Genomic DNA, 22,048 nt, shown 5'->3' on the forward strand with positions numbered 1-22,048 from the left:
GGGCCTCAAATATAGGCCCTAGCCCGGCCCTGGCCCGAGACGCTCAGGCCCTAGCCCGGCTCTTGTCCGACAGCTCATCAGAATTCTTGGCAAGAGTCCGACCCGAGCACGTCTTTTTTCCCCCCTTCTCCCAAAACAGCTTATTGGCCTACTACTGTTTCAGCAATTCAAATAGTTCAGTTTTGTATGTAATGTCAAAGTGATTATATTTCGTCTCGTTTTTTTATTAAGTTAATTTAGAAAAATGTTTGGAGCATTTTTTTGTTCGTTAAATGTAAGTTTTTGTTTTTTAAAGTAACGACCAAGCGGCCAGCGGCAGACAGTGAGTTGATAATGTTTGATCAATTTAGCCTTCTCAAATCATCACGACTTGCCTAAAATAAAATCTATAGATATAAAACAGTTCAAGCATATCACAATGTTAGTTTAAATGTTTAACCTATATAAATGTGTGCTATTAGACACATATCTAATCGTTTGTTCGGAGAGCTAAAGCGCGCTTTACATGACATGGAGGCGCCGGCGCGATCACTTGCATTGGAAAATATGCCGTCATTTTTGCTCATAAAGGTAAGAATAATGCATCACTTGGAACTGTAAAGGGTCTACTTTTATTTGTGTGCACTCACAATATCAACAAAACGTTGTGCTTTTATAAAATAAAGGATAAATACAGGATCCGCTTTCTGCAATTTCGGCCAGGAGCGCTTCACAATGATGAACCGAAACTCAGCGAATACTTGCCTCACAGACTTGCTAAATATATCTATAGAACATTTTAAATTACTACCTTAGGCGCGTCCAATGAGGAGATGGCGAGTCAGGATCGTCATCTTCATCTTTGCGACACGAATTCAGAAAACACTAATGTATTAATAAATAATTCAAATATTTCCCCCGACACATTCATGGTAATTACTTTTGCTGAGGCTTTGCGGCACGCTTTAGCCTATTGCTATTGCATATGCTATGTATAATAGGCCTATATATAATATAATCAATATAACAATATTTCATACAGTAGCCTATGTGTGCTCTGCGCGTATATGGGCACAATAAAAGGAGAGAAGCTAAATGAGCCCGAGTCCGACCCGAGCCCGATCTGTAAAAAAAAAAATGGCCCGAGCCCGGCCCGAATGTACCTGACGGGCTTGCAGGCCTCTACTCTGAAGGCCAGCCAGGACAGTAGAGAGATCCCAGGAGGGCACCAGGGGTGGCCTAGGAGGATTTAACCTTCTGGCACCCCTCAGGAATCTGACGATGAGATTGTGCTTTCCCAGGGACCAGCCGTCCACTGCATTGTGATGTGCTGCGATAGCAGCCACATACACTTTCAAGGTGGAGGGTGACAGCCTACGCTCCAACCTTTCGTGCAGGAAAGAAAGCACTACTCCAATCATGCATCTTCTGGGGTCTTCTCGGCGGGAAGAACATCAGTTCACGAACAGACTCCACTTCAGAGCATAGGCTTGCCTCGTCGAGGGTGCTCTAGCCTGAGTGATCGTGTTTACCACCGCCGGTAGCAGATCACTAAGATCTGGACGCGGGTGCCATATGGTGCAGAGCCCCTGAGAAAGGAGGTCCTTCCTCAGAGGGATGTGCCAGGGAGGGGCTGTCGCGAGGACCATGAGTTCCGAAAACCAGGTCCGAGTGGTCCAGTTCCTCGTCCTCCCTGACCTTGCACAGTGTCTGGAACTGTGCAAGGTTCCCTGGAATGTGGACGGCGCACAGAGACTTGAGCCGTCTGACTCCAGAGGAGGAGATGATGGGCAAGCTGTGACATGCAACGTGAACATAGACCTCCCTGTCGGTTGATGTACGACATGGCTGCAGTGTTGTCCGTGCGGACCAACACGTGCTTGTCCTGTAGCAGTGGCTGGAACTGCTGTAAGGCAAGATGCACTGCCAACAGCTCTAGGCAATTGATGTGCCAAAGCAGTCAAGGCCCCGTCCAGAGCCCTGAGGCTGCCTGCCCATTGCATGTAGTGCCTCAGCCCGTACTGGAGGCATCTGTCGTGACAATGACATGCCGGGACACTTGTTCTAAGGGCACCCCAGCCCGTAGAAAGGCAAGGTCTGTCCAGGGGCTGAACCATGATGCCATGCCCATCTCGGGACTTGGGAGTGTAACCAGTGCTGAAGTGGTCTCATATGAAGCAATCCGAGCGGCGTGACTGTGGCTCCAGGATATATGCCATATGCCCAGGAACCTCTGAAAGTGTTTCAGAGATACCACGTTCCTGCCTCTGAAGGAACTCAGGCAGTTCAGCACTGACTGGGCACACTTGCTGGTGAGCCGCGCCGTCATACTCACCGAGTCTAACTCCACACAGAGAAAACAGATCCTCTGCATGGGGGAGAGGTTGCTCTTTTCCCAGTTGACCCGAAGCCCCAACTGACTGAGGTGCTAGAGCACCAGGTCCCTGTGATCACACAACTGCTCTCGTGATTGGGTCATGATGAACCAGTCATTGAGGTAGTTGAGGATCCTGATGCCCACTTCCCATAATGGGGCAAGGGCGCCCTCCGTGACCTTCGTAAAGACAAGAGGGGGGGACAGGGACAGCCCGAAGGGGAGGAACCTGTACTGCCATGCCCGACCCTCGAACGCAAACTGTAGAAATAGCCTGTGTCGAGGAAGAATCGAGACATGAAAGCAAGCGTCCTTCAGGTCGACCGCTGCAAACCAATCCTGGGGCTGGATGCACCTGATGATGCGCTTCTGCGTCAACATCTTGAATGGAAGCTTGTGAAGGGCCCGATTCAAGACTCACAGATCCAGGATTGACCGAAGGCCACCGCCTTTCTTGGGCACGATGAAGTAAGGGCTGTAAAACCCTGACTTCATCTCGGCTGGAGAGACAGGCTCGATTGCATCCTTCGCCAGTAGAACAGCAATCTCGTCGTGCAGGACAGAGGCATCTCGGGCTGCCACCGATGTCTCGAGAATGCAGCTGAACCTGGGAGGTCGCCTGGTGAACTGAATCGCGTAACCGAGTCAAATTGTCCGAATGAGCCAGCGGGATGGGTTGGGCAGCACAAGCCATGCCTCCAAGCTCCGTACTAGTGGCACCAAAGGGACAATTGATGCATCCGCAGTGGTGCAGTGGTGGAAAGTCGTGCTGGATGGCACAGAAGGCATCGCGTCCTGGCTCATCACAGCAGGACTCCCCGTGTCCCCGGAGGGACTGGCCATAGATGCGTGGAGAGGCAACACATCCCCGAGCCGTGATCTCTTGGGCGCTGGCGATAGGGGGTGTCGTGGGCGAGAGTGAGGAGGCAGCACGTCGCTCACTGTCAGCCCACTGTGTCTTGACGCTGTCTCAGCATGGGGCGGAGACGCTCTGGAGGACACGGGGGCGACCTCGGCGACGGGCAGACTGAGGCGGGGCACGTGACGGAACAGTGGTAGACGGAGGATCACGTCTTGGATGTCGCCGAACAGGCCAGCCTGCGAGATGAGAGCATCAAGAAAACGAATTTTGTCAACGTCTCTCATCTCAGCAAGGTTGAGCCAGAGATGGCGCTCTTGGGCCACTAACGTGGACATCGCCTTCCCGAGGGACGGCGCCGTGACTTTCCTTGCCCGGAGGGCGAAGTCAGTCACCGAGCGCAGCGCCTGCATCAACCCCAGGTCGGTACTACCCTCATGCATTTGTTTTAGTGCCTTGGCTTGGTGGCCCTGCAGGATAGCCATGGCATGCAGGGCAGAGGCGACTTGGCCCGCAGCACTGTAAGCTTTGGCAGCGAGAGCCAGCATCAGCTTACAGGCTTTGGATGGGAGATGAGAACGATTCCTCCAAGTGCTCTCTCCACCTGTGGAATGTCAACGTACCCCAGACGAGCGGCTTCTGGCCGAAAAAGGGGCCGTCCATGACTTTGTCAGCTCCTCATGCACCTCCGGGAAAAAAGGCAGGATGCGGTTGTGAGCCGCGCCCCGAGAATCCAATCATCCAGCCACGAGGGCTCGGGACTGGGCGGTGTGTTCACCTCCAGCCCGATGTTCACGGCTGCCCGGGCAAGCATGGTCGTCAGCTCCGATCCTCCGGCGGCGCACCGAATGAAATGCTGGGACCGTCACGAGCCGGGCCAGCAAAATTACTCGAGCCGTACGGAACATTCGCTGCGGGAGGAGTGAGAGGTCCGGGGGGACGTGCCCAGCAGAGAAGCTCTCACTGTGACCCTCAGATCTCCCAGAGCTCTAGCTGACGGTCCCCTGCTCGTGACAGGGAAACCGGGACGGGTAGAGACAAAGGGTGCTGCTCCGTTCCCAGTGAGGAAAGAGAGGCGAGATTGCAGCGAAGCCATCCTCATACGCTCGCAATGAACGCATGAGTCATCCACGAATGCAGCTTCAGCGTGTTGGATGCCCAGACACTGAAGACAACGATCGTGTCCGTCAACAGAGGATAGGAAAAGACCGCAACCAAGAAAACATGGACGGAACGGCATCTTTAAAAAAAAAAGCTAACCGACCGCTCTTTTAGAGAAACTACTCTTTCAGTTGAAGTGCTTAGGGGAATCACTAATGACAGGGACACCGCTGTTTGCACCGTAACGCCAACCAGGAACAGCTTCTTCCAGTCAGATGAGTAAAGGGCTTTGTGGAGATGAAGCACTAGCCAAATTTCATTGGCGTTTTCTCTTAAAGTCAGAGAGGATTGGGGCTCCCAAGTGAACCCTCTATGTCGTCACGACATAACTCGTAGTGACCGACAGATAGGGAACAGCTTTTATACTTAAACATCCAAAGCATGTTGTGTGTTTTTAATATGTTGAAAACATTACCCTACATTTGACATCTTAAACACATTTTCTTATAGTGAAATGACACTGCTTATAAGCTGTCTTATAAGCTGTCTCACTTTTCAGTAAATAAACGCTGTTGTGCTTATTTTGCGCATCAATGTAATAACCTTTCCTGTGACCCTTTTGAAAGTGCCCTGTTTTTTCTGAGTTCAACATGTTCTGTTCTTGAAAATGTCAACAGTCTAAGTGATGACAAAAAAAGTCTATTAAGCAGTCTGTTCAGGGTTTCTTAAGTGTGGCCACTCATTGAGTTAACAGCAAAGAGCAAATACAAAAAAGTTTGCCTTGCATAACATTGAACTTGTGCTCTGTAGTGTGCCACTTAAGGGCACTAAATCAACAGCGGAAAAGGAGGTAATATGTGTTTATGCTGTTATATGGGCAGTGAGGTTGAAAAGCCTTTATACTGTGAGCAAATTACAGAGGACCATAATTGCTGGTTGGGGGACGGTTAATAGGAACAAACAGTAGAAGCTGCATAGAGCAAAGTCTCTCTGAACAGGTAACATCTGCACATATGATAACTCACATGAGGCACAACATAAAGCTCATGAATGAGAATATTGTTAAACATATTGAATTATCATTGATCTTGATTTTTTCTTTGTCATTCTAATAAAGACCAGATATAGATTGATACTGTATGTCCTGTGTAGGGTTGCAAGAAAGACTATCCCAGTAGATAGACTGGCATATTGGCAGATATTGTGTTTCATTTTCTGTCATTACGTAGAATTATATCATACACATAAGGGGTAATGTACAGTCAGTCAGTTATTATCATAAAATACACTGATGCACCAGGCCTTATAACCACAAATGGTTTTATTTAGCAATAATGACAGGATGGATGTTCATTACACAGCTACTTAAATAAATAAATGGGCATAAAAAATGTATTTGTTTTGAAATTATTTATTGTGTAAAAAGAAATAGATGAGTAACTAATACAAAATACATGAATACTGTATAACAGTAGCACACCTATGTAAAAAATTGGTTGCCTGTTGCAATTTAGTGGTCATTGAAGAGTGAAGTTTAGACTGAAAAATCTCACAACTTACTAATCAGAATTAAGCATTCTAAAGAGCCATGTAATACATTTTGTCACTACATTGGCCATGTCCACATTTTTTTTCTCTCAATATCACCATCGACCATTAAAAAAACAAAATCAGTCGGCCAGCAAATAGACAATAAAACGTTTCACCTCCCATATGTGCTGGAGGGCCACAGAGAAGAACCACACCTTGCCCCTCTCTGACGCTCACTGGACTTCTCCTCTGGGTTTTAAACTCCTCCAGATCTATTAGAAAAACAAATGTCAGACAGAAAAGAAAGAAATAAGCAATACTGGTCATATTTAACAATGTAATCTAGACACAGTTTATACCCTCATTAATAACAATGGCTTGTTTGATGGACTGAGTACACTTTCCTTTAATAACAATTACATTTAATGACATTGTATACTGTTTTAAACAAATAGAAAATAATGCAGTTTGGAGTCTAGATCCAACAAAATCAGTTCATACAAAACTGATACCATTATATACTTGTCTTTATGACATTCCATTCTAGACTTTCTTTCTGCTGTGGAAGACAAAAGGAGATGTTTTGTGATATCACAAATATCGACGAATGGGACGAGACCTGGCTGAGCTGCACTAGAGAAGACAACAAGTGTTATCACTATGTCGGAGACACGCTAGCTTTCCCAAGGCAGACGAACTTAGAGTGGTTGCTTACAATCATCCGGGTTTAAATCGCGCTCAAATTGATTTCATATTGACGCAATATTTACACTGAAGCTCACAGGCGGCTATGGTAAGGGGCATGACATTTCCCGACCAGGCGCCGAGTGGAGCCAATCACAACACACACTGGCCCAGCTAACCAATCACAGCACATTTCGTATTTCAGAAGACGGGCTTTCATTTGATACAGGAACTATTCGAGCTGTTCATGCCAGACTGGGGAGAGTAATAATGTAAAATATGTGAAAAATAATGTGTTTTTCGAACAACCTTGTATGAGAGCCCGTTCTAGTACACCCCCAAAACAAAATCAAGACTTTGTAAAAGAGCAAAATAGGACCCCTTTAAATCATATTTGAGAGCAAGGGGGCCCCCTGGTGTTTTGGGGGGCCCCCTTGCGTATTTTGCGTATAGGGAGGTTCGGCTCTGTGAGTTGTCGTGTTTCAGAAATAACAATAAGCTCTATAAAATTATCCCACTGAACTGCAGAACTGAATTTATCTTCTGATAATTTTGTCCTGCAGCTTAAATCTCATTCAGGTTTGCCCACACTCAGGTTTGCCAGTGATGTCAAATGTCATCAGTTCTTGTGAGTCTCATAACTGATCACGATGTACCAAAATTGAAAACACAAATAAAAACTGAGATTATAAAGATTAGATTTTGAGTGTCTTTGTCACAGAAAAATTATGGCTTTTGAAGACTTGGAATATAGTGTCAAGACTCGCATGGAATAATTTTATGATACTATTTTGTGTTTGTTTTATTTTGCTTTTTGGAGCCTGGCAGTCCATGGTCACTATCATTCACTTTCATTGTATGATAAAGAGCAACCTAAACATCATGCCTAAAGGCTGGAATATACTACACGATTTTAAAAATCTAAAAAGATTTACTGACTTTGTACTGTAAATAGTCTTAGAGGAAAACTGGCCATCAAACACAAAATGACTAAAGATCACACACTACCAGACTTTAAAGTCGTTCCAATCACAACAAACTCATGCAGAAACTTGCACCTTGGTTGACAATTGAAAACAATAATGTTCTAAAATCAGCTGAAAATATCAAACATGTTTGATCTCTGACGACTGGATGGAATGATAGTCTGAAGCTAAAAATCAGAGTCTGTGACCATCATACACTATGCGATTTTCTATGGAATCTGTCAACTAAAATCTGTAGACTGGCTCTAACTTTCGGCAACTAGCATCAACAAAAGTCGGGGCAAAAGTTGTGTAGTGTATTCCAGTCTTAAATTATGCTTTTGTATCCAACAGAATAAAGCGCATCATACAGGCTTAGAACTTGTGCAAATGATCAGAGAATTTTTCAATTTGTGTAATTTATGAAGTTGAGAATAAACAACTAAACTCCACTTTTCTTCTTCATTGTTTTAAAAACCCATGAGGATAAAGATAATGAAAAATAATCCAACAAATAAAGTAAGCTGCATACTTTCATTTGTGAGTATCTTACGCTTTATTCTGTGAAGGGGACAATGATGGAGGTTGTGTTTGCCTCACCTGCACTGAATTCAGTGAGGGGGTTGTGTCTAGAGAACAGCAAATTCAAACAGAATATGCATGAACAACACATCCACTCAAAACACCACAATCCCCACACGCCTCCACGACACAAACTATTTCGACACCATCCACAAAGCAGGGGTATGATCAGGCTTTAAAGCATGTCTCTGTAAGAGAGGGGTACTTTTTTGTGCTCCGCACGCAAGTTCCACTGAACTACCCACATCAGGAAAAGTTTTCTTCCAGAATGTTCAGTAGACAAATTTTTCAGTTCACGTATCTCATTAAAGAGTCCTTACAAGACATTTCTATGAGGCCAAAATAAATAAACCGACAACTCTCTGCTATACATATGCAATAAAATCATCTGCTCTTCGGATGCTGTACATATAAAGCATTCATCAAGAGAAAGACACACTCCACTGCCTCTAATTGGCTTCTCGGTTATCAACAATACGTTGTGTTCTATTCATTGCTCTCGGCAAAGTAAACACCGTAAGCCCGTGTGAAGCTGCAGAGACTGAATACTGTATTGTATCGAAAGTAATGAATTTGTGACCTGTAAAAGACAGGGTGACGGAAAATGCTTTTTCTAGCATCTCCATAATAATATAATAACAATGAATTTGAGAAAACCAAGAGGTTAAGTGTACCAACATACTACTTCAACATTCAAATTATGTTTAATATAAAACAAATTAGCAAAAATTAAAAGCATATTTAAGTGTAATTCTGGAAATGCAATAAATCAATAGTACACAGACACAGGCCAGTGCTGCTGATGGGATGTAGGAAATTATTTTTGGAGAGTATATATAAAAAAAACATCTAATAAATGTTCATGTGAGCAATCACAAGTAAGATTTGTTAACTTTGAGGTTATATCTCTTTTAAAACCCCACAAATGATCTGAGTGTCACGGAACAGAAGGAGACCACAAATGGAGAAACTGGTAAGCGAGACAGTATTTATTGAGCAACAGGAACAGAGTGCAGAGGAATGGAGAGTCAGCAGGTAAGTCTCTACTATAATGGAGATGAGTCAACTTAGCTTGGTGAGCTAACAGGCTCTTTCTCCTTTTCACAGGTTTCCGAGGACGTGGTTAGCAAGAGATGAAGATCGTGATCAGCAGGTGAGTATCCAATGGTAGGTAAGTCTGTGGTAGCAACTTCAAGACCAGACAAAGGTTGGTGAGAAGTGAAGGTAGCTTTATACTGGTCTTGATTACGTGGTGACAGGTGCAGGGAATCAGAACTCAGGTGACTGTGATCGTGCAGGATGAGTGCTGGGACCTGACGAGTCTGGTGTTTCCCTGACAGTACCCCCTGCTCCATTGACGGCTCCCGACACCCGCTGCTGGCGACGAGGATGGCCAGGTCCTCTGGGTGCTGGCTTATCTGGGTGGAGTTGATGGAAGACAGACAGCAGAGAGGGGACAAGTATATCGTCTTGAGGCACCCAGGACTGTTCCATTGGGCCAAAGCCCTCCCAGTCCACCAGATATTCAAGGCTGCCGCCTTGACGCCGGGAATCCAGGATGAAGTTAACTCGGTAGATGGAATCCTTGTTGGCGATCTCTGGAGGAGGAGGCACGTCTGACTCGTCAGGTCCAGTGGAAGGAGGAGAGATAGGGTTAGTGTATGGTTTCAGAAGGGATATGTGAAAGGTTGGTGTAATACGGTAGGTGGGTGGTAGGTCCAGTTGGTGCGTGACATCAGTTATCTGCCTCTTGATGGTGAATGGACCGATGAAGCGGGGACTCAGGTTAAGGCAGGGCAGCTGGAGACGGATGTCCCACGTTGATAGCCATACCTTGTCACCAGGATGGTAAGGCGGTCCAGGTATGTGGCGGGCATCAGCGTGGGCCTTATGTCTCCTGACTGCCCGCTGGAGATGGATGTGTGCTGAGTCCCAAACCCTCTTGCTCTCCCTGAACCAGTAGTCCACAGCTGGGACTTCCGAGAGCTCTCCATCCCAAGGAAATAAGGGGGATTGGTAGCAGAGTACGCACTGGAAGGGGGTGAGTGCTGGCGGAGTGAGTTTTGTGCGTACTCGGCCCAGGGAAGGAAGGGACTCCAGCCGTGCTGGGTCTGGTGGCAGTAACTGCGATGGTACCTCCCAATGTCTTGAATCTTCTGCTCAGTCTGGCCGTTGGATTGTGGGTGGTATCCGGAGGTGAGACTAACGGAGACTCCTAGGAGGTGAAAGAAGGCTGAAGGCTGCAGACCTCCCGGCAGAGCAGGTTCCATGAGTGTGGCTTGTCGAATGTCCTCATCCAGGGACCATTCAATGGGACTTACAATGAGGGCTGGAGGGAGAATGGTTTCTGGGGCTGTGTTGTCTTGCAAGGGTTGGTGGAGACGGGAAAGAACATCAACATGGGAATTCTGGATCCCGGATCGGTAGGTGACTGTAAAATTAAAGCGAGTGAAGAAGAGCGCCCAACGGGCCTGTCGAGGATTCAGACGTTTAGCATCTCGTAAATACTCTAGATTGCGGTGGTCAATAATGACTTGGAAAGGATGGATGGCTCCCTCCAGCCAGTGTCTCCACTCCTCCAGGTGCAAGCTTGATAGCCAACAACTCATGGTTTCCACCTAGAAAGCGCTGTAATTCTTTTACTGATGAAGGTAAGGGTCAGTCACGAATGGCTTGGAGCTTGTTGTCCATCTGTACTCCTTGAGGGGAGATGACGTACCCAGGGACTGGATGGTAGTTTGGTGGAACTCACACTTCTCCAGCTTGAGGTATAGGTGGTATTCTCTCAGCTTCTGAAGGACCTGCTCCACTTGGTGGCGATGTTCGGCCAGTTCCCGGGAGTACATGAGAATGTCGTCGATGTAGACAATAACGAATCAGTGGAGAAACTCCCGGAACACCTCATTCATGAATCCCTGGAAGACAGACGGAGAGTTGGCTAGCCCATATGTCATCACCCAATACTCATAGTGGCCAGTAGGTGTGATGAAGGCCGTCTTCCATTCGTCTCCAGGGCGGATTCGAATGAGGTTGTATGCGCTTCGCAGGTCCAGTTTGGAGAAGATGCGAGCTCCAGGAAGTTCCTTGAGGGCAGCCAGAACCAGGGGTAACAGATATGGATACTTAACAGTCTGTGAATTCATGGTCCTGTAGTCGATGCATGGTCGTAAGCCTCCATCCTTTTTGCTGACGAAGAAGAAGCTTGACACAGCTGGCGAGGTGAAAGGACTGATGAAGCATTGACGGAGAGCCTCCTTGATATATTCCTCCATAGCAGCTTGCTCCGGGATGGACAGTGGATGCACTCTACCTTTCGGGAGTTTAGCTCCAGGCAGCAGGTCAATTGCACAGTCCCATGGCCTATGCGGTGGTAACTTGGTGGCGGCCCGCTTACTGAAGACGTCCTGGAATGCCAGTTCTCTGGAGGTAATCAGTTTTCTCTACTGGCTCGGGGCTCTCCACACTGGTAGAACAAATAGGGATCTGAGACCTGGTAGATGGAGAGATTTGGGGCAGGCAATGATGGAAACAGTATTCACTCCACCGTAGGACCTCGTTGCTCTTCCAATCCAAGTGAGGAGAATGTTAGGTGAGCCACGGGCATCCCAGGACCTTCAGCACTAGAAATGTGAGGACTTCCACGTGCAGGCACCCGACATGGAGCGTGAAGTTAGGGGAGCGGTACCTAACCTTGCCCTGCCCAGCGGTTTTCCTTGAATGGTGATGTTTAATATCTGGGAGTGAGATTCCCTTTTTAATTGCAGACAATCCATCATGTTTACTGAGATGAAGTTCCCCGAGGACCCGGTGATGATGAGGGCTTGCGCTGAAATGGAAGCGTGAGGAGAAATTAATTGTATGGTCATACAAGATAAAGTTCTGATTTGAGGGTTCAAGTGGATGGTACTCACCGTTGGGCGGGGCGGACGAATGGGACAGGTATGGAGAAGGTGACCGCTAACCCGACAATACAGACAGAGGCCAGAGTTTATTCTTCTATCACGCTCTGTGCGGGTCAGGTGGTATGAGTCGAGCTGTATCGGCTCTGGTGCTGGAGCTGATGATGTGATTGAAGGCGATGGAGAGAGTGGCATATCTACTTCACAGGCAGTGAGATGTTGGGAAATACGAATAGCCTTTAAGATGAAGGTCTCGAGTCCCACAGTGTCATCATAGATCGCCATCTGTCAGCGGATGCGAGGATTCAGTCCTTGCCGGAAAGCATTTACATTTACATTTACATTTAGTCATTTAGCAGACGCTTTTATCCAAAGCGACTTACAAATGAGGACAATAAAAGCAGTCAAAACGAACAAAAGAGCAACAATATATACTGTAAGTGCAAATGACAAGTCTCAGTTAGCCTAACGCAGTACACGTAGCGGAGGGAACAGTTAATGAAAAAGTCTGTGAAAGTGATTTTGTGCCTCTTTGAGATGGCACAATAATACGCCGTTCACTTGCAGAACGCAAGCTTCTAGAGGGCACATAACTCTGAAGTAATGAAAGCAGTGAGGAAAGCGATCTCATTCCAACCACTCGAGGCCGCGAGAGTGCGAAATTGAACAGAATATTCCCACACCAAGCTGCCTCCTTGAATAATCGACCCTGAACAGACAGTTCCGACACAGCTTGCCTGAAGACCTCCTTAAAATGATTTGTGAAAGTGTTGAGTGTTTGTGTTACAAGACTGTTGGCATTCCAGAGGGACTCCGCCCACTGCAGAGCACGTCCAGTCAGGAGTGTAATCATGAAGGTGATCTTCGATCTTTCGGTGGGGAGGGCTTCGGTACTGCATTTAAAAAAAACAGAGAACACTACAACAAAAAGCCACTACAATCCATCGCCTCTCCAGAGAACATAGCGGGCCGAGCCATGGGACTGGCGGAGGCAGATGCAGCGCTAGTGAGAGGTGCAAGTGCGGCGTTGACAGCTTGAACAAAGTCCTCGAGGGTGAGCGGGTTTGGCAGCTGTGGATTCATGCTGCTGAAATCTTCTCTAGGACTGGTCTTCTGTCACAGAACAGAAGGAGACCACAAATGGAGAAACTGGTAAGTGAGATGGTATTTATTGAGCAACAGGAATAGAGTGCAGAGGAATGGAGAGTCAGCAGGTAAGTCTCTACTATACTGGAGATAAGTCAACTTAGCTTAGTGAGCTAACAGGCTCTTTCTCCTTTTCACAGGTTTCCGAGGACTTGGTTAGCAAGAGATGAAGATCGGGATCAGCAGGTGAGTATCCAACGGTAGGTGAGTCAGGTAAGTCTGTGGTAGCAACTTCAAGACCAGACAAAGGTTGGTGAGGAGTGAAGGTGGCTTTATACTGGTCTTGATTGTGATCGTGCAGGATGAGTGCTGTTGTTTTTATGTGAAGTTTATTACTAATTTCAGATTTTTTTCAGTGTGAATAAAACAGATTATTGTTTTACAAGAAAATACTATTTCAGTCGTTGTAATTTCACAGTCTTCAAAATTTCACATTTAATTCAATGTGTTACTTGCTGTTTCTTTGTAAAATTTGTGAAACTGAAGTAAATTTAAAGTAAAGTAAATTTAAGTACATCCTACACTAAATTTGTTTCAATGTCACTCAAATTGACACCATTTCCAAAATAAATTTAGCTTTATTCTTGGAGTCATTCTGAAGGTTAGGCTTGCAAACAATATTTTGAAACAACTTAAATTTATATCTGCACCCGGAAGAAGCTTTAGACCTTCACAGATTGTCCTCTGCTGTCTCCAGAAACCAAAAATATATTGGGTTGAGTCCATGAGCTATAGTGGACCACACAGGAGATTCTCTCCAGGGTAGCAGTGGAAATGCACTGCAGCTTTAGTGATTTAAGACTTTAATGGTTTAGTGTTAGATTTATCAGTCTAAAAATGTCTATTCCTCAAGTAAACATCTACCTTTAACATTCAGAGCAGTTTTAATGTAGAAAGCATGGATCGCTGTGGCTCAAATGCAATAGCCTTGCCTTTTCACCATAAACTCTTAATGATACAAAAGCATTTTCTAGTGTACCATTAAATCTCCCTCTCTTGCCCTGAGTTTTTCCTCAATCCATTCTAAGGTTGTGCACGAATCATCATGACAAAATGAATTATTAGACTACTAGCGTACCATAATAAGATATGCAGATGCACACATATGTGTCTCAAATTATTAAGCACATTCAGCAGGGAATCATTGGCTTGTGAAGCATTTTAACAACCAAAGTTTGCTAGCAACCATAGATACAGATTAGATACAGATGTCAAACCAAATGAAGCAGAAAACACAAAAGATCAACATGATTAGGTGAAAGAAGAATAAATAGCTACGCTGCACCAAGTGTCTGAGTGCTTAAAATATCTAATCAAGCTAGCATTAATGGCTAGTAGAATATTCTAGACTAGAATGGATACTGCATTTGGAGCATAAGCAAAGCAGTCCAGCAAAAGGAAACCAAAATCACCCAATGTTACACTTTTAAAAAAAAAAATATATATACATATATTACAATAAATTTAGCTCTTTCTTTTTGAAATCACTTTCGATCAACTTTATATACTTATGAATTTTAGAGGTGGGGAACCCTAAATGCCCTGTACACACAACTCCCAGCCTCCCAATGCCATTCTGCCCCAATTTAACCCTTGGCAACAGCCCCACTTAAAAGGCATTCTTTGGCAAAGTGTCTGCTACTACTATCATGGACAGAAGGAATTACAAACAGAAAGTGTATTACCTTTGTTCTTTTGTGAACCAAATATATTCTGTATCTCATTCAGATATTGTGTGTTTGGTGGTATTTTAAAGGCATTTTTTGATGTGCTGGGTACATTTTTTTTGTTCATGAAAGGTGCTTTCTGTTATACACAAAATGAAAAAAAAAACAAAAAACATTCACTCTTGTGCACAAATTGAAGTAACTTCAGTTAGTTTTGGGTCTAGAATTTTGTGAACAAAATGCAGAACTGATTTTACATTACCATTAACAAAAAGCAACTGACTTTTGTCTTTCTTTTAAAGTCAAATGACTATTAATTTCAATTATTTAAATTTGGAATATAAAACATTTAAATGCCTGTCACATGCAATAACCATTACATTCACTGCAAATAAAAATGTGTAATATTTACAGAAAAAGACTGGAAAAAACCCTACAGTAAAAATTATGTGCAATTTCACTGTAAAATGTGTGGTTTATGGTGAAAAACAGTAAAAGGACATTCCCAAAAGTCCCTGCATAATACATCACATATGATTATGTTTTATTCAAATAATTTTGTTTCTTCTAATTTTTGTTATCAGTAATGTACATTAGGATGTTTTGTGTCACATTTTGTTATTTAATTAAAGTTGCAGTCCTTAAGTTTTGCCTCTTTATCGCCATCTCCATTTGAAACCTGCAATTGCAGTTATTTGCGGAATTATCTCTACCTGATCTCATGATGAAAATGTACCTGTGGGAACTTTTTCACAAGACGCGAAATACATACCAATAAGTACATATCACTGCAGTTTCCAACAGAAATGAACACCAGAGGCGGTAAAACAGTGACCACTTGTAATCGTTTTCGTACACAGTTATGATTACAGCTCCATATGTTTCGCTTTCTGGATGTAACAAGCTTGCTCGGTAGCTCAGCCTGCACGGAATTGGACTTAGGATGCGGAATCCTTGAGTACAAATCCCGTGAAAAACATGACTCAAGAGTAATGTGCTGAGATGAAAGATCGAAAAACAAGCTAAAACGGCATGCTTGTGATTGCGTTTTTATGTCACATTCGCTTTTGTTCATACTTTCGGGTAGGTTTAGGTGTAGTGCAGATGGTACGTTATTTTAAAACGTCACGGAGCATTAGAGTTATAGTGCCACTCAATGGACATTTCCAAGTCAGAACTACAGTGACACATATAAAATGTTCCGGGGAAATATCCAAACACTCTTTTAGTGCAACTCAGTGTACATTTCACATCAAATATGTAACTAAATTGTACATGGCGCTACATATATAGCGTCTTGCAAAAAAGTTCCCACAGGTACGTTTTCATCATGAGATCAAGTTGAATTAATTTCTTTATGTGGGTTGTGCATCGGCATGGCTCCTCCGCACGGATGAATCTAATGTTTTGAGGTGTGTGTGTGGGCTGTGAGTCACCACACCGGTGTGGATACTGTACTTCGAAATCACAGATTCTACGTCTTGGAAGTATTATCCAAATAATACAAGTTTCACCTGTAAAATGTCATATGAACTAATAATTAACATGTCTTTTGTAAGTACAGTGTAATCCCACGTATCTGCAATCAGATGCACAATTAAAACTGGAATATAATCTATTTTCAGTCACGTACTGTGCATGTGTTTCATTACCACCATGCACTGATTAAGACTCTATTCTCAAAATGACAAGTTTAATTATTCCAGCTGCTGTAAGAAAAGGTTACAAATGATTTTTTAGCTTCAATATAGCTCAGAAACTCAGTCTCTTAAATTGACATAATATGTTATACTAAGAGTGAGACACCTAGAGAAAGGTCTCAGATCAGCCTCCCCTGATGCATTACAGGCGCTGGACAATTGGAGAGTGGTCAGTTTGGAAGCCACAACAGGTTAGGTCCAGGTAATTGAGAGAAAACATTGATAACACATAAAGCTTAAGGACCTGCATGAGTTCCACCTTCACCACAGAAGCCAGAGCTGTTGTAAAGATCACACTGGGCCTGACAGCAGGAAACAGGTTCCTGAACTCAGACTCACATCCATCACAGGGCATCATTTCTGCAGATGAACCAGCTAGCATCAAATAGATAAGCACCAAGCTCACCTTGCCACCAGAGATCCAGCAGACATCACACATAGAAAACTGGTAAATGAGGCCCATGAAATAGTAGTTTCAGCAGCCCTGTAAGATCTCAAAAGTCTATGAATATGACCTGGATCATAATGTCTCACAATAACCAAGGAGCCTGGATGCTTAAAATTCAAATATAATCTTATATCATTTCTAATTTACAGTTTAATCTGGAACTACACTACCATTCAAAAGTATGGGTCTCTAAGATGCTTTTAAAATGTTTTTGAAATAAGTATCTTATGCTCACCATAGCTGCACTTATTGTCTATGGTAATGTTTTGAAATGTAAAACAGATTAGATTAGATTATTTTAAAAATGTAAGGTAGATTAGCATTTATACTAAAAGTCCAGTGTAGTTACATGCATTTTGATTACCTCTAAATGTAGTTTGAGCACAAAATGTTTCAAAACTGTTTAGAAAGTTGTATAAATGTAGAAAAAATATGTTTAGTTTTCATAAATGGTTATTTTTTTTTATCTCAGAAGACAAAGGGACAGCGATTCCTCATGATATGATCTTTTACCATAAGTGCAAATGCAGAGCAAATGCTTTGTAATTCTAGAAATACAAACCCCAAGTTTATGATTAATTTGAGTCATCATTAATGAGTCGTTTTTATGCGATATGGATCATCTGCTCTCTGCAGTGCTGTTCGCAATATTAACTCAGACTACATTCAGTGCCCATGCTTTATCTACTGTACCCACTTTAAAATACAAGTTCACAAAGGTATAATGAAAATCCACTAAAACCACATCAAATGATGTGGAAAAGACTAACCAAGCATCACTGGTCTCAAGTTTGAGTCTATAGACCCTCATACTTTCAAGTGCTTGAGTTTTTGAGAAGAGAAATTACTTAGACTCACAAGCAATGTAAAGACTAGCTTCTCTGCTCAGAATGGTCCCGAAAGAGTTGGAGGCCAGACATTGGTAAATACCAGCATCCTCTTCCTTATTGAGCTGGCTGATTCGAAGGTTTCCTCCTGAGATGCTGTATCGAGAGCCAAGTTGAGGGTAAATGAAGCTGTCGTTCATTTTCCACCTATGTAACACAGAGGGAAGTTAGCAGAGAGTGAACGGTTTGGAGTACTAGAAGATATTTTTCTCTTCATTCAAAGTAAAACATAGTGAGATATATCTGTTTGTTATTTGTAATATACTGTATATTGGACTTTCCACATATAGAATACAAAATAAGACCTGAACCTTGAAAAAACAATGGTTAGGGAAAGGAAATTCTGACTGTCCATCTGACATGTCCATCTCCAGTGCTGTTAAACTAAGAGTAAAACTACTATAATTGAAAAAAATAAAATTAAATAAAATTAAATATTAGGTGAAAAACTTTAACTAAAATAAAATAACCAAGTCGAGGTTGAAGTATAAAACTACTAAAACTAAAACTGAAAAAAAAGACAAAATCACATAACAAAATAACTAAAACTTGAACTAAAAATGAAAACTGAAAATATAAAAATAAAAATATATTTAAATTATTAATACATATTATAATAGTATATAAACAATGCTAAAATAACACTCTACCTCAAGTCCAATTAATACGAATAATACATAAGAATTATTTAATTCTCTTTTTTTATCATTTAAACACTAGCAACAGCAAAGGATGTTAAGTAGAAAGACAGGACTTTTACAACAGATCAATGGCCCGGACCAGTCACCCCAAGACATCTGAAACCACAAAACCCCAGAGACGCCCATAAGTTCAGATCCCCTGCTACAAAAGCCTCGTCTTTACGTCATCACACAACTAATCAATACAGTCAGGTAACGTAATCACTGCCTTACCTCATTATTAAATCGTAATCACTGAAAAAAAAACAGACCTCTCTGTCAATGTGGCATACAAATGAGAAGAAATGAGTCTGCTGTGTGAATCCCACAGCAAATAAGGGCCATTTTAATTGACAGACTGGATAAAACAGAGAAGGGCACTATAGTGGCCATTTGGTTTTGATGTGGACAAAGACATGATCCACATCAATTACCTGTCTGATTATATGCACAATAGAAATCAATACAATGCACAAAAAACTGAAGATACCATGATGTCACGTTTTCCTCCCACACACTAAAGGCCACGTCTATGACCTTTTCATATTGATAGAAATCTGTACCGTGCTGCACAAGTTAATGCATGGGACTTGGGAGAGATATATTTGCATGAACAAGCCCACTGTTTGCTCTGCCTGTCACTCAAATTCAATGATGCTCTTTAAGAAAGAAAAAAAAATAGGCTGGTTCACTGGAAGGGAATTTTTTCAGGGACTATATGCTGTAGACAAACAGTATATTATTCTGAATACATTAAGTATGTTTTCCAGTCTCCTGAGGAGGGCAAACAGTGCAGAAAAATAGTGGAGAAAAATAAACATTTTAAATGTTTTTCTGTCAAGATGAAAATATTTAAGCTTTAAGAAATGCTTGTGATGAGGTCGGAAAATAATGTAAGTTTTGTGTTATTTAAACATATTTTTATATACACTACGGTTCAAATGTTTGGGGTCAGTAAGACAGTAAGTTTTTAAATGTTACATAAAGAAGTATCAAGGCTGCATTTATTTGATTGACAATACCGCAAAAACAGCAGGCTAATACTGTGTAATATTACTAGCATTTACATTAACTGCTTTCTACTTGTATTTTATTCCTGTAATCAAAGCTGAATTTTCAGCTTCATTACTCCAGTCTTCAGTGTCACAGAATATAAATTCAAAAGAACAGTATTTATTTGCAATAGAAATCCATTACAACATTAAAGGGGTCATATGACGTCGCTAAAAAAAGAACATTATTTTGTGCATTTGGTGTAATGAAATGTGTTTATGCAAGGTTAAAAAAACACATTATTTTCCACATACTGTACATTATTGTTTCTCCTCTATCATGCGCGCCGGAGGGGAAACAGGGGAACTGAATTCACCGGAACACCGGCATTGTAGGATACTCTCCCAGGAAACAGTCCTCGTCCTCCATAAAATGCGCTGCACACATCTGAATATTTGGGTTAAACTGTTCTGGAACAGTGTTGTAAATACAACTTAACCACTGATTTCTAGTTGTGTCCTCTTTTGGAAGACCAAACAAAGTAGTTTCGCTTTCACAACGAAACACAGCATCTCCACGACATGGCGGCGGTGGCTACAATACTACAGCGAGAATCAAAGTTACGCCTTCTTTCTTTGCGTGAACATTTGGGCGGTGTTATGCAAATCTTCCCACACAGTGACATAGACATGTGGGGGCGTGTTTAAACGGGGCGTTTTAGGAGGACGTGGATGAGTCTTACTTTTATAAAGAATATCTCTTTGGGTTTGAGACTTTAGTCTTTGCAACTTTAGGGATCTTATCTATTCACGAACAGCTTGTAACACTCCAAAGAGAAAGGAAAACTTGAAATTGCATCATATGACCCCTTTAAACGTTTCTTACTGCCCCAAACGTTTGAATAAAAACAAAATATATAGGTTACATTTGTGGTCATTGAGGAGACTCTGACACCTTGTTTAACATCCAAAATGTTCTTTGATACATATATACTGCAGTTAAAATAAAATGAAATTCTATTAAATTCACAGAGATCAGAAATCAATCACGAGAACAAGAGGGAGTCAAAGAAAGAGTGCAGCCACGGCAGAGAAGTGGCTGAAGAAAACAGCTTTTCAAAGAGAAATTAAATCCAATTAGATTTAGCATGGGTCTCCCACAAAAATACATAAATAAAACAGAAAGGCCAAACCAGCTGAGACTAGTTCAGATTGGTTTTGACTCAAGATGAGTCTGTTGTGTATTAATACGTATTTTTTATATAAGAAAAAGTCTCAGGTTACGTATGTAACCATGGTTCCCTGAGGGGAACGAGACACTGCGTCCTCTAGGGGTCGCTATGGGGAACGCCTCGTCGTGACCCGTGTCTGAAGCATACATTGAAATAACACCAACTCGTTGGCCGGCGACAGCCATGACGTCACTACCGGTGCGACTATAAAATAGGCGCCGGTAGCACACATCATTCACTTTCTTCATCAGAAGTTTGCGTCCGCAGCATGGCAAAAAGGCTAGAGGACGCAGTGTCTCGTTCCCCTGTATGGAATTTATGGCTCTTTCAGTTTGTAACTGCTTAATACGCCAGGCTAGTAACTTACCCGCCTTCTCCCCACCTTCATAATAAGTTTTAGTCTCATCAAACTTTTCTTTGCATGTTCTAATGAAAGCTCATTATATTTAATTTTCAATTTGTGCAGGTCCAAAAGAGAATCAGGAGTACTTTTTTGGTATATTTCAGATTCAATTTTTTTTATTTTGCTTTCAAGGTCTACCATTTCTACTTGACAGCGCTTATATTTATAATTTGTGTAACTAATCATTCGTCCTCTTATAAAAGCTTTAAATGCTTCCCACCTGACTGAAGCAGATGTTTGATTCGTGTTAATTTCAAAATAGTTATCTATCTGTTTATCAATGAACTCCAAAAATTCGGGATCTCTCAACCAAGTTATATGTAAGTGCCATCTTGGGGATCTGCATAAAAAATTTGGAAAGTTTAATGTAAATGAAACTGCAGCATGATCTGAGATTAATATGCTATCATACCAGCATTTACTAACTTTGGAAATTATGGAAATTAGTAAAAGAAAATAGTCTATACGAGAGAATGTTTTATAAGTGCTAGAGTAGCATGAATAAGTTGAATAAGTCGGGTGTCTGTTCCTCCATATATCTATTAAATTAAAATCTTGCATATACTGTTTTAACTCTATTCTGGTCTGTAAATGAGAGAGGTCTGATTTAGTTGATCTATCTAATTCTGGATATAGAGCACAATTAAAATCTCCTCCTATAACAAAATATCCTGGCAGTTCAGCCAATATTAAAAATAGATTTCTGTAAAAAATAGGATTATCCACATTGGGCCCATAAACATTCACTATATTCAGTCTAACAGAAAGGATCTCGGCTTGGATGATTATGTACCTCCCCAGTCTGTCCTCAATAGTGTTAATTATTTGTAAAGGTATAGATTTATGTATAAGTATAAGAACCCCCCTAGAGTATGAATTAAAGGAGGCCGAAAACACTTGTCCTGGCCATCTCTTCCTCA

At 42.3% G+C, this 22,048-nt stretch overlaps 1 protein-coding gene across 1 annotated transcript in view; it reads right to left on the reverse strand.

The window, feature by feature from the left end:
- LOC107722753 (contactin-3-like) overlaps positions 1-22,048 on the reverse strand; it is a 78,092-nt gene that overhangs the window by 39,579 nt on the left and 16,465 nt on the right. Inside the window, exons 3-4 of the mRNA XM_016531223.1 lie at positions 17,793-17,968; positions 6,020-6,115 (exon numbers count right to left, since the gene is read on the reverse strand). Coding sequence (XP_016386709.1) covers positions 6,020-6,115; positions 17,793-17,968 — 272 coding nt within the window. The remainder of the gene's footprint in view (positions 1-6,019; positions 6,116-17,792; positions 17,969-22,048) is intronic.

The sequence above is a fragment of the Sinocyclocheilus rhinocerous genome, unplaced genomic scaffold (genome assembly GCF_001515625.1).
Source record: "Sinocyclocheilus rhinocerous isolate Xijiao unplaced genomic scaffold, SAMN03320098_v1.1 scaffold162, whole genome shotgun sequence".
NCBI lineage: Eukaryota > Metazoa > Chordata > Actinopteri > Cypriniformes > Cyprinidae > Sinocyclocheilus > Sinocyclocheilus rhinocerous.